The sequence below is a fragment of the Zosterops lateralis genome (genome assembly GCF_965231275.1).
Source record: "Zosterops lateralis genome assembly, chromosome: 3".
Classification (NCBI taxonomy): Eukaryota; Metazoa; Chordata; class Aves; order Passeriformes; family Zosteropidae; genus Zosterops; species Zosterops lateralis.
The window spans coordinates 27,199,177-27,212,579 of record NC_139764.1 but is presented as its reverse complement, the minus strand read 5'-3'; the positions used below and the strand labels follow the sequence as shown (position 1 = coordinate 27,212,579).

At 42.6% G+C, this 13,403-nt stretch overlaps 1 protein-coding gene across 2 annotated transcripts in view; it reads left to right on the top strand.

Moving 5' to 3' along the window:
• Positions 1-2,589: 2,589 nt before the first annotated feature.
• Positions 2,590-13,403, top strand: part of KCNK5 (potassium two pore domain channel subfamily K member 5) — a 37,756-nt gene continuing 26,942 nt past the window's right edge. The window contains exon 1 of one of the 2 annotated variants that reach the window (XM_083858419.1): positions 2,590-2,713. In XM_083858419.1, the coding sequence (XP_083714545.1) occupies positions 2,711-2,713 (3 nt within the window). In that variant the 5' untranslated portion in view covers positions 2,590-2,710. Of the gene's footprint in view, positions 2,714-5,099; positions 5,530-13,403 lie in introns of those variants that run through there. The other variant, XM_083858418.1, reaches the window with a different exon arrangement.

Genomic DNA, 13,403 nt, shown 5'->3' with positions numbered 1-13,403 from the left:
CGAAGGGGCTGTGGAGGTTGACTATGCCAGGAACTCTTGTCTTCTTCCAAAACTCCTTTAAAAACATAGCGCAGAGGCACATGCAGCATGGGCCAGGACCCTTCTTTCATTCCAGGATACCAAGCACAAAAGCAACTCATGTGCACAGGAAAGAAAAATCTTAAAAATCCATACTCCTTTAACTGCATGTAGCTAACTCTCTCACTTACTCAATCTTTTCTTTCCCTAAATAAGACCCAATCTAACCTCACAGGCTGTTGCTGCAGGGTTTGGAACAGGAGAACAGATGATAAAAATATGATCCTTTCAATGTTTTTTTGGTGTATAGCTGTTTTCATTTTTATCCACGAGGCTCTATTCACCCAAGAGAGAAAAAAAAAGTCATCAACATTCCCTCTGCTTTCCCACTGCCAAAATTAATGGGCTGACTTTTTTTCTATAAAGGGAAGAGTTAGGTGGGAACAGCTCTTCCGGCACCTTGACTAACAAAACGTGAGTGCTACACACCGTGCATGGAAGGGAGCCCAGTTTGGATTTGGGAGCTGCCCAGTCACATACAAGGCCCTTCATTGCACAACCTGGCACACAGACATGCAGCTGTGCAATCCAGCTGGGAGACAGACAGGGGAGGCTCACAGCTCCTTGAACACCCCCCTGTAATCCAGCACTGTCACATTCAGGCAGTAACACTGGGGAAGGTATGCACTGCATGACACCAGACTGATAAAAGTTAAATTAAACTGGTTTGGGGAACAAGTTTCAGGACGATGTGCAAACATTCATCCATATTAGTATACACAAAATTTAATTCCTTCCTAATGACACGAAAGTAAGCTTGACAGTGATGTTTTATGTAACAAAATAACAGATTGTTGCATATTCACTGACTCTGTTACCATGGTGCTCAGCTATCCTTGAGCATATTATCTAGAAGAGTAATGTCCTCTGGGTATCATGGTAGTAAAAGCCAGTCCAGGACTGACATTGTACGAGTTGGTCTTTTTTTTTGTAGAGCTGTATTCTGAAATGCTTAGATCATTGACTTGAATGTCAGCATGAAGGACTGCCATAAAGCTTCTGGCACTACCAGTGAGGTCATGGTGGAACAGAAAGAGAAGGCCAGAGTATTTCTTTTTAAAATATTTTGAAGGAAAAATGTTTCATCATCCAGTGACTGCTATGGATGGCCGAGGAACAAGGCAGTCAAGGAAACAGATGCAGAAAAACTGTTGAAATACTTAGGCTTCTTCCTGATGAAGACATTTCTCTCAAGCACTGCAGGTACCTCAGTGAAAAACAGATGATCCAAATGCATATTTTTCCTTGAACATATTACAGCCATTTCACACAGGTATTGTACTCATCACCAGTTATTCATTAAGCAGCATGACTAACATCTGTCATGTGGTGTTTGTTCACTCATTATCTGTCCATGGGTGAAAAAGTCTGTTGCAGTGGTATGCAGGTTGTTTTGGTAAAGGTTTTTATTATTTCTATTATTTTTATTATGATTTACTATGTGTTACTGTACAGTCAGAGCATAAAATGTGCTTTTGTAAATACTTAAGCCAAAAGGTATGAACAATCCCAGGGAGAATTTCTGAACTTTCCACAAGCGTATACAAAATTCTGCCTCATATAAAATTCTGCATCATCTGCAGACCATCCTTACCCTCTCTGTGTGCATTGGACAGAATCAAAGAAGCAAAACTGCTCATGATAGTCACGACAGTGCACCGCTCAACTTAGTTATGGCTGGATGCATAACACTTGAAGGCAGTGTTGGAGGTGTCTAAATTTCAACAGTTAAAAAAAAATGAAAGATGCAGAGTTGACAGGGATTGAGAACCAGCCAAAAATAGACTTCTAAGTAAAAAATGGCAAAATGGCAGAGGCTTGAAGAGAAGCCCATAGTTCATACTCGGTATAACATGCAGTCTTTGCCACGATATGACAGGTTTCTTTTGCCCAAATAACATCTTTTTCTTGCTCCATCTAAAACATTTTCCGACATTTATTCATTCATTCCAGGCTGTCCTAGGAAACATCTGTACAGCAAATGTGTCTTAGACATACAGCTTGGATGAAAGAGATTTCCTTTTGGACTGGACAGTCTGAAATAACGTCCTATGCAAATAATACAAATGATTGATACTTGTGGTACTGCTCACCACAGTGCTTTCTGCTGTTTGTCCCTTGATTTTTAATGAGATTTAAAAGCCTGTGAGTGAATAAACCCAGCCTTTTGATTAACTTAGCTAGCATGAAAAGCTATGTGGGGCCTATGTGGCAGGTGCTGTGGGTTGACAATAGGGATACTGTTTAATCCAAGAGAAACAAAGAGAAGAAAAGGGCCATGAATAAAAGGATATGGGATCTTTTCTGAGGTCAGGAGAAGCATAGTAGATCAGGAGGTGCAAAGAGAGGCCAGCTACACAAAACATTCCTTCTTGCCACACTACTTGGACAGCAGCATGAAAGTATACCTTGTAATTTGTTCGGCAAAAGACAATGGAATCAAAGTAAAATATCTAAGTGCCTGAAGCTTGTTGATACTCAGTGGATCACCTCTACTTGCAGGAGTAGTTGGTTATCATTCCTTGGGGAATAAACTATTCTTCTGGATGCTGCTCCTTCCCAGGCTCACCTCTTTTAAACGCAGAGAAACACAAGGAGACAGTCTAACAAGTGCATTTCAACACAGGGGAAAATGGTATGTGATCTACAGCATGTGTTTGTTTTTCAAATACCGACTGACTCAGTTACTGAGAGTACTAATTATGCAATGAGTGATTGGGAGTTTAGAGTGGAAAGTAGAAATGTTGAATCAAAATCACAAACAAACTTTCTGTAAAATGCCTGAAAGTGCTTTTGCTCTTGTTTTGTGCTCTGTAACTGCAGTGGGTTGAGGGTCATTCGTGTCATTTCTAGCGCCTTTAAGATACTGTTTCAATGTATAAATGGGCCTTTAGAGACTTAAAGACAGATGGAGAAGAGTTTCAAAATTTAATCAAATACCTTCCAGTTACAAAGCACAGATGTTCAGGGTCAGGAACACACAAGTGCAGCATTGCTGTAACGTGTCAGGCTACCGCTGCTGCTGTCAGAATAACCTAACCACTTGCAGGTGACTCAGAAGTGCAAGAGTATCAAAAGGAAAATTATATAATAATTTGCCTACTGAATAGGCAATACATTTGGTCACTTGCCGTAAGTACTTACATACAATTTTTAACTTTATTTTTAAATTAGCGAGTGAGACAATGACAGATGCTCACACTATTAATTTATTTGGCCAATGGCTTTTCAAGTTTTGCAAAGGTCTTGGGCCAAGTGATAACACCTGGGAATAATTTTCATGGGGTAATTGTGCATCATGAAATTCTTTTCTTTTAATTAAAAGGAAATTACAGCCTTTAAACTTCATGAAACATGCCCCATTTTTGCCTTAATGAAAAAGATTAGCATAGTTTCTTTGTAACGTTTTAAAAATGTTTATTATGCTTTTTTCTTACTATTTTCTCTAGTATATATGTATATTTTTAAGTACTGCAGTTTGAAAATCCTTTTTTCTTTTTAATGTTTCCTTTAAATAACTGGGAAATCCCATGCAAAGACTGATCACTTAATGTGCTTGTGGATTTTGTGGTTTCTCCAGTCCTGCTTTTAAGCTGCTAGGAACCTCTTGCAGATGTATTTTATTGAGCACTATATACATTAGAAGGAAGGACTGCTTAAGGACCATGTGATTTCCTGGGGGCAATCTCACACGAGCATCCATTGGGCACGATTCAAAGTTTTATACTCAAAGGTATTCATATATTCAAAGGTATCTCCGTATACCTTCTAACCTATGCATGTTCCTCTGCCTTACGTGCACTCTCTTTTTTGTTTTCTCATACTCTCTTGCATATTTTCTACCTGTCTCCTTTGTCTTTCCCATTCTCCTCCATTGCCCCTCTTCCCATTTCAACTATGTCTGCAGGGGCTTACCTTAGCCCTTTAGTTTGTGTACTCCAACTGAGTACCTATACAAGTCTCTTAGTGTTGATGCAAACTACTCTACTTCTTGAGTGTTTACTTCCTGTTGAGGGGGCTGGAGGAGGAAGAAAATAAGTTTCCCCCACAAAAAAAAAAGTATGTAAGATGAACCGTGTCCACACCAGGAGCACTTTGCCAGCGTGCATAAAACAGCACTGTATCTCTCCCTGACCCACTTAACCCCATTTCCAGCCCAATTCCAACACGGAGGGGCGAGGGCTTGTGTGCAGCTCTAAGCGGCTCCTGGAGAAGGCTTCACAAACAGAGCGAGCTTCAGGAGAGCTGCACCCTGGAAGATGTTTGGAGCATCTTATGGAAAATCACTACCCGGTGTCTCTCCCTCCCTCCCAAACTCACAGACAGCACACAAAGCGATATTTATTGATGGCACCAAAGGCACGAAAGAAACGGAGATGCAGTTTCTGCTCCCAATGATCTCTAATGCCCACGTGTGGACGTCTCAGGGAAGAGGTGAACTCTGCATTCGGACACCTCCTTTTGTCCTCAGAGCTCCTGCTCACCTTCCCCTCAGGCTCCCACGCCTCCAGCAAAGCCACACACCTCGCTTCACAACCTCCCGGCGTCGAAAACGAGGAATTCCTCTGAACCTGCCGGCATGAGGAAAAAGTAAAACGAAGTAAAATGCCACAAGTAAAACAAAATTGAGCGAGGCTACCCCGAGTTACCCTGACTTTGGGGAGAACGCGGAGCGGGACGCAGGGACCGGCCGCGCTGAGGGGGCAGAGGCCGGGGCTGCGCTCTCGGCCCCACAGCGGCTCCGGGCAGGCAGGGCGGCCAGAACAGAGGTGGCGGCCCCGCTCCCCTTCCCCCGGGTGGCCCCTCGGGGGCGGTGGATGGCGGTGGCCAGAGCCCATGGCCGCCCCCCGCCCCTCAGGGACCGCCCGCGCCTGTCCGGGCCGCGGGCCGGGTCCGGCGGCCTCTCCCCGGCGGCAGCGCCGCATGCGCGGGCGGGGGGGCAGCAGGGGAAGCGGGAGAGCACCAGATTCAAATCGCCGCTTTGGAGGGAGGGGAGAAAAGCGGGGGAAGGAGACAGCCCGGGGGGAGTGGAGCGGTGCGGAGGAGGGAGGAGGAGAGAGTGGGAGGGGAGTGTGGAAGGGGAGTGTGGCAGAGTCTGAGGGAAGGCGGCAGAAGCCGGGAAAGGAGGCACGGCGCACGGCCAGGGCAGGCAGGGGTGTCAGGGGAAGGACAGGGCTTTGGGATTTGGGCTTTGGGCACCCACGGCCGCAGCGCGGGGCACCGGCCCGGCTCGCCCTCCCGCCCGCCCTGCCCAGCGCCGGCACCATGGTGGACAGGGGCCCCTTGCTGACCTCGGCCATCATCTTCTACCTGTCCATCGGCGCCGCGATCTTCGAGGTGCTGGAGGAGCCACACTGGCGCTCGGCCACCGACAACTACAAGCGGCAGAAGACGGAGCTGCTCAAGCAGTTCCCTTGCCTGGGCCAGGAGGGGCTGGACAGGATCCTGCAGGTACGGTGGGCTGGCCGGGCCGGGCTGGGGGTGCCGGCAGCAGCAGCAGCAGCAGCAGCAGGTGCTCCGGGCCCTGGAGCGGAAAGCCCCGCGGCCCGGGGAGGGCGGGCGAGCTGAGGAACCGCCGGGACCGGCCGTGTCTGCGCCCTCACAAAGCCCGGGGCCGAAAAACTGCCCCTCGAGCGGGAGCCTAGGGAAAACCTCCTAATAGTTCCTAACTACTTAATGATAGAGCCTTTAAATGCGTCCGCGGTGCCTTCTCTTTCCCCCCGAGTCCCAAAGGGGTTGATTTCAGCGTTAGCCCGGGGTGCGCTCCCGCCCGCCGCTCCACCCCGCGCTCTCAATGCGCCTCTTGTTCGGCGCCCGGGGTGGCTCCTTCTGCCTCCTCAAAAGATGTTGTGTTAAGGGGAAGGGAAGGTGAAGCCGAGTGTCTCGGTTCTCCTGTGTTTGGTCTGATTTTCTTCCCTTACTCTTTTATTTTTTATTATTATTTCTTCCCTTACTAAATGCTGGAGCGGTGCTGGGGGTCCCGGAGGTCACTCGGGGTAACCGGGGAAAAGGCTCGCACGGAGGGGGATGCTCGCACTCTTGCGCTGTTATAGTCCAGGAAACTGACTTTTTCCCGAGCCATAAGGAGTTGGTAATCGTCCTGTCTCGCTCATCTGGCAGAATGCCTCTTCAAAACTAACTATCATTACAGCTAATCGATACCGTGTATTAAATCCGAGAGGAATAGTTAGTGCCTTGTGGATGTAGATTCCGTTAAAATGCCGTGGTGGGCAATAGTGAACTGTGAAACACAGGCTGCCCGGGTATGTGGGGCTCCAGTGGTGAGAAATGAACCATTTGGGACTTATTTTTTTCAGATATGTTTATACTGACTAGATTTTTTGGTCATTATGTTTTGAATTTTTTGAAAATTATTTTATTTTCAAATTCACTAAAAGTATTAAAATGGTCAAATACAGAGGAATGGCAAAGTGGCTCATTAGTTTCTTGATGTAATCGATACTGTGCAAGCTTAGAAGAGTATAGGTTCTTTATCCTAAAAGTTTATGGTTTAAGTTCCCTTTCTTCAGTTGGTGACTTCCTTCTGTCTGCTTCAGATAGCAGAGCTTTCTGGTGGCAGTGTCCTTACATCTTAGTGCCCTGTTAAGTGTCTTTGTGGTATTTAGTGGAACAGGTGGATGGAGGCTTGAAACTATAAAGAAATGTTGGAAAATGAAAGACATGTGTTTGGAGCATGTTTTTGCTGTTCTGGAGTCTTAATGAAATCTTATTCAAGATTATATCTCAAACCTGTTTTAATGTCCTCAAGAAAAAAAACTTTCTTTGGATTAGGATGTGCCTGGCATGCTTAACTTGATGCAGACATAATGCAGAGTCTACATTCTGCCTCAATTTAGGATGAAAATTATGTTGGTATGAGGGAATCATTAGGGGGTTTTATGTTGGTTTTCTCCCGTGATTCGTATCACAATGAATCCTGAAGCAGCAGAAAGTTGGAGGTTTTTTGGTTTAGAGTTTTTTTCCTTAAAATACAAGATGACAGTGAAAAAAATGTGGAGGGCTTTCCTCTTCAATGCATTAGCCCCTGGTGATAGTCTCATACGTGGTTTGAGGCTTCCCTCTGCACTTCTTCCAGTCATATCCTACTTTCCATGTCCAGTCTTGCTGGTCTGATAGATATTCTGTTATCATCTTAAGCCCAGGTTAGCACAAATGTAAATGCCTTTATTTCACTTTGATTACCAACTGCAAACTTTACTGCCTGCTTTCTTTTAGACTTGTAGTTTTGTGCCTGTTCATATTCTTCTTCTATGTAAGAAGTGATGGGAAAGAGGGGAGTGTGTCACTTGTGACAGAGGACGATGGCAGGGTGAAATCTAACCCAGCAGATGCTAACTGTGATGAGGGAAATCATGTAAGGACATCAGGATTCTGTCCTGAGTAAGCTGTAAAGTGTATCAGAAACTGTCTTTGTAGTTGTCCTTTCTCAGCCACTCAGTGCTGCTTCTGTTGGGTTCTGCCAAATCTGTAAAGCATTGCTAGCATCTCTTTCACGAATCCTGATCATCCTCCTCTCTTATTAAACCTCCAAATTTATTCTTTTGTAATAAATCCAGAATGTTGTTGATTTGAAAAATGGGCTTTTAACATCTCCCCACCCATCCTCATCCCCACTTTGGTCTTTTTCCTCTGAGCCTCTTCCTCTAGCTTCTTCCATGGACTCCCTAAACTTCTTGGGATTTTGCATGGTTTAACTCGTTTTTCTGCTGTTGTCTCTGTTTTAAAAGGGTGATTTCATCTTGAATCCCTTTCTTTCACAGTTTTTGGTCCTCACTGATACTCATGTGACTTTACAGAGCCGTGTTGAGCTTTGCTGTTATTTCTCTGATGTTCTCTTTAAGACCCCTATTTAAAACATACTGGATAAAGTTCTTCAGCAAATATCACCAACTGTAGAATTTTAAATGGGTGTTGGTAAAATGAAAGGATGCCAAGAAATGTTCAAATTGAACTAACAATACCAATTTTGTTTCCAGAAGCAGCCTGAAAGGTGACAAGGACTGACTTATTCAGAGACCGGTCTCTCTGCTGCCCTTGTTCCCCACCCAGGTTAGCTCATGTGTTCCTTTGAGCTTAATGCTAGCTGTAAGTGCAATGGAAACTGTGTGGAATGACTACAAAGCTAGATCTGTAGCTTGAAAGGACACGTAGGTTATCAGCAGAGATTCTCAGCTCACATACAGACCAGGATCCCTGTACCAACAGTTCAGCTGATTATTAAGTGGGCTGTACTTGGTCAAATGCTGTCTAAAGTTTATTTTCCATAATAAAATTTCACAATGTATTACAGTAGAAATACACCACAATAAATGTTTATTGAAATCTGTTTAACACACTTGTGGAAATTTACAAGCTGAGTGTTGTAGGATATGCTAAAAAGAAAGCCTTTTTCCTCCATCCTGAGAAATGCCTAAAAATAGACTTGCTTAAAAGCAACTTTTAAGAGTCTCTCTTGTGAATAATCCATTTGCTTTTTATTGTCGAGAGTACCATATTACTTACCATAATTGTAAGAGGTAAAGAAAATACTTAAACACTTCTTGGAATAATGCTACGTGGACCCTGGTTTTAGAGGTGACTCACCTTGGGCAGTGTATAGGCTGGTTTCTGCCTGTCCATGTTCTTCTGGGTAGAGATGATTGTTCAAATATAAATGTGGTTGAGATGCCACGTTATTCACATTATTTAAGCCTCCAAAGACCCTTAACCACAACCGTGTATTGACACAAGGAACTGTGTAATCTCCCATTTCTATGTACAATTACTCTGGAAGAGAAATGTCTCATAACTCTTTGGAATATATGCAGAAATTAACATTGTTAGTACTAATGTCACTATACCATATTTATCATCATTGTAAAATCTTAAAAGTAGTGTAACAGCTTTGTCTGTTGATACAAGTCTATGGCTTGTCATTGCCACTTGTTTCAGTGGCTTTAAGTCCTGGGACTCTTTAGGAAGGGCAGCAAAACAGGGATCCAGTGATGACACCTTAATCTACCCTGCTGTAGGAGGGAGTTTGGAAGACTGAACCAAATATAAGGTGATTTAGTCATTTCCCTCTTTTCCAGTTCCTTACTTTTACTCTTTATTGCTCCATTGTGGTTGTGAAACATCAGCTTAATGATAAAGGAGCTATTCATGCAAGGAGGTGCCCTCTTGACCCTCATGTCTATTCACATGAGCAAAGGTTTGCCTACCCTGGACCATGTCTTATTTACCAGGAAATCTTTTGCTTGCCCACCAGAGTCATTGAAAAATTATATGCTTCCCATTGATAAACATCAGGGCTAGTGAAAAGAAAGGGAATTATTTGCAGATGAGTGAAAATGGTTACTTTCAAAACAGCAATAAAATGAAAAGAGAAACTGCTGGCTGTGTTTACGGGAAGCAGACAAACATACTGAGTATGAGAACAAATAGTTGATGTCTCCATTTGAAAAGCCTACAAGACTCTAAACAGGCCTGAGATATAACTTGAGAAACCTAAATGTTTAGAACTTAAAGCCCAGTGCTGTGAACAAACATTTTAGAAGACTTACAAGGATAGCTGCTGGAATATACATGGCATGTGGTTTATGCTAAAGGAGATACAAGTTAAGTAGATTAATAGTAATTTCTCCCTGTTTCTTGAAGCGTCTTCACTTTCCTCAAGTACCTACAGGTGCATTTCCATGATTTTGACTTGTGTTTGAAGATGGTGAAGCTTGCTTCTAGATTTGAAATTCTTGGAAATCTTCAATTGTGAAAATGTAAGAGTATCCTCTGATTTTCCGAACGCTGTTTCCCATGTTGCTTTACTTTCAAGCTTCTATTTCAAGGTTTAAATCTATGTGCAATACTTTTGAGAGAGTCTGCAAACTAGTTTTCTTAAAAACTTGAACTAGGTTTTCAGTATTTTGTTCAACATTTAACAGAGATGATGGCTTTTGCTTAGACTTTGTAGAGTGATTTGGTTTTCAATGTAAAGTTAATAGGGGCATCTTTTTCCTAATATTTTCCCTTTTTTGTGCTCTTCAGGAGATGCCTAAATGAGATTCTAGACTTACTTGGGTTTGTTTACTCTTTACCTTCCTGATCCCTTCCATTGAAGATATTGAAGGTGGGGTGGATAAATAGGGGACTGAATTAATTATCTGGAATACCAGTTGACTTGTCTCTTTCAAGGCTAAGCCTTTTTCATCGGCTGAACAAAGTAAAGCTGAGCATCTTTCAGACAAGTGACTGCCAATAAAACAAAGTTTGTTAACGTCTAATATCTTTCATATAAAAACTTGACAATGTAAATTAAGTCTTATACTTGTGAAATAGGTATTCCTAGATTTTTAAATTTTTATATATTTAATTATGCGTCCTCTAAATTCAGCAGGTATAAATTGAGATGAAAATGTAGGACCACTGTCCATGGCTGACTAAGAGTGTGAGTTATGTATATTGTCACTGCAACATTAGAAAATAATTGAGGACAGGCAGCACAGAATCATTTAGGTTGGAAAAGGCCTGTGAGATCATAGACACCAACCTTTGACCAGACACCAACTTGTCAAGTGGACCCTGGCACTGAGTGTCATGTTCAGTTGTTTCTTGAACACCTCCAGAGATGGTGACTCCACCACCTTCCTGGGCAGTCCATTCCAATGCTTAACAACCCTTTCTGCCAAGAAATTCCTCCCAATGCCCAGCTGCATTAACCCACAGCTTTTCTCTGTGTGTTTCTATACAGAAACCCAAATGTAAGCAGGCATGCCTTTCTGTTGTGTTTTCTTTTTTTTTTCTTTTTCTTTTTCCCTGTTTAACCATTAAATTGTTTGAACTTTCTTGGACCATAGTTAAACAAAGCTGATAGTGCATACACTGCAACTCTGCTGATGGAGCAATAGCAATCGATCAGAAGCTATAATTTTTCTGCTATGGGCTTTTCCTTTTTCCTGTTAGGAACTTAGTCCTTGAGTGTTCCTAGTATGCTGTCTTTTTGTTGCCTTGGAACTGAATGTTTGTGTTACCTTACATGTTGCCGTCTGCTACTAGGTGTGTTTTTGGCAAGCTCTGCTCTAGAGACCATGGCATGCAAGTAGTTTTGCAAGTTATCGACAGCTTGTTCTATGCTTTGGTTCATACTGTTTGTATGGTTTTTCAAGATACTTTCTGTAGCCAGTGAAGATACAGTGTTATGATGACTTTGTACAGATTTCCTTTTTAAAAACAAATTATTATTTTTGCTATTAATACTAATTAAAGACATTGAGTTGTTTTGCTTTTCTCTGAATGCTGTTGACTTTCAGAACCGTTGTATTCCTTGCTGGTAGTGCAAGTAGATGTCAACATGTAATATACAGCCCAGAAACAAGCTGGGTTACAAATGACAGTAAATAATCTGATCAACTGGGGAGCAAAGGAGAATGCTTTTGCACTTTGGTGCTGTGGATCTGCTGATCACAGTGCCTGTGATTTGCAGAGGTTTTATTTTGTCTTGGCATTTGTTTGATTCTATGGATTGAATACATATAAACGTGTAGTTAAATTTCTTCCAGGAGTAGGCTGGAGTAGTAGTCTGTTTTGGGGCTTTGTTTAGTCCAAACTGAGCTCAGATCACAAACTGAGTTTGCTCTTTAGTATGTAACAGTATGTGGTAACAGGACAAGTGGAAAAAGAGTTGCACCCTTCAGTTAAATTAAAATCCCACTTGTGGTCACACCTGAAGCACCTGTGGTGCTGCAGACATCCTCAGGAGAGCCACACTTTGAGGCAGATTCAACTTTTAAAATAAGTGTGCAATATGTACTCTGCATTTTTACTAGCTCTGTCTGCTGAGGATCTGCCTTGGGCTTGAAGGGACTTTGTTTTCCTTTATTTTCTGTCTTGATTCTGTCAGGTCCCTCATCACCACTGCTGGTTCTAGCATTACTAGATCTTTTCTTTAAAACACCAGGTTCTTTAGCAGGGAACTTCAAGCTGGATGTTTGTTTTTTGTGTCCTCCCATCTTATGTTATCATGTCTTCATATTGGAGTTTTTAGATTTTACTCAGTCAGTTATGTACTTAACAACACTTGAATTGTAGGCAGGAGAGATTGTTCCTAGGCATGTATTGCCCTAGTAGCTCTATTTACAGTCAAATCAGTAAGGAAGTTATTATTTCTTCTTTTTTTCCCCGCTGCATTGTGTTGTGTGAACTCAAGTGGATCAAAGACACACTTGGGTACAGAATAGCTCCTGAAATATTTTAAAATCAAACCTCATACACTGATTTTCTTAAGGGAAAGAAATGTGAGTGATAAAAAGGAAGTAGGAAACAAATAATAGGTTGTGTTTCCTTTTATAACCATATGTTTTTCTGTGGTGTTTCTTACAGTAGACCTATTTTTGTTAACCTCCATTGTGGGATCGATAGTACGGATCAGCTAGTCTGTAGGACTGTATTTCTGCCTTAGTGAAAAGGTGTAGACAGTTTGTGGCTGAGCAAACTGGCAAATACTAAACTGACTTTGTTCTGCGTCGGCGTCTTGCAAATTCTGTGTAAGCAGTTTCCAACTGCTGAAAAACAAAACCCAGACCTGTGTGTCTCTTTGAGGTTGCAAGAGGTGCAAAATGTCCCAAGTTGGACCTTATCACAGGTATCTGAATTCTGATACTTCCTAACAACAGTGATAGTTAACATTCATTTGGACTGTAAAGTAAGTCATAAGATTGTCAGATAATGGCAACGAGTGAGTAATAGCTGATGGAACTTCAAAATAATTCTGCAAAGGGTTGTGAAGGTCCCAAGGTAGAAAGTATCGTCAGATATGATGCAGCATTTTTGATGGCCTGGCTAAAATACTAAATTACAGTGATGACTTCTCTGTGTGACTGCCAAATGCTCATATTGCTGCTCCTCTTTGCTACTCCAGCCTACTCCAAAGGAGTAAAAAAAGCTTTGGGGGAAAGTTGCTCAAGAATCATGTTTGGTCCCTCACTAGAGTTTGTAAGTAGGTTAGTTCTGGCCTGTAATGGAAGTGAGGTTGATGAGTCTTCTCCAGGCACCAAAGAAACAGGAGAGGTGTTTGGAGCCAAGCAGCTGGACAAAGAGAAGGGGTCTAATCAAGCTCACTGTGATACCAACTTCTCCCTTAGCCTCTCTTGCATTAGTCTGGCTGGAACACTCCACCTACCATGTGCTCAGCTCTTACAGTTGCTGTTAACCAGCTACAGACTGTAATGCAAATATGTTAAAAATCAAGTTAAATAGTTGATCTATGATAACTTGTCAGTTAAGGCTTCAGGCCTGTCTAAGTGGTGTGTACGTGACTGCAGAATGACCAGAGG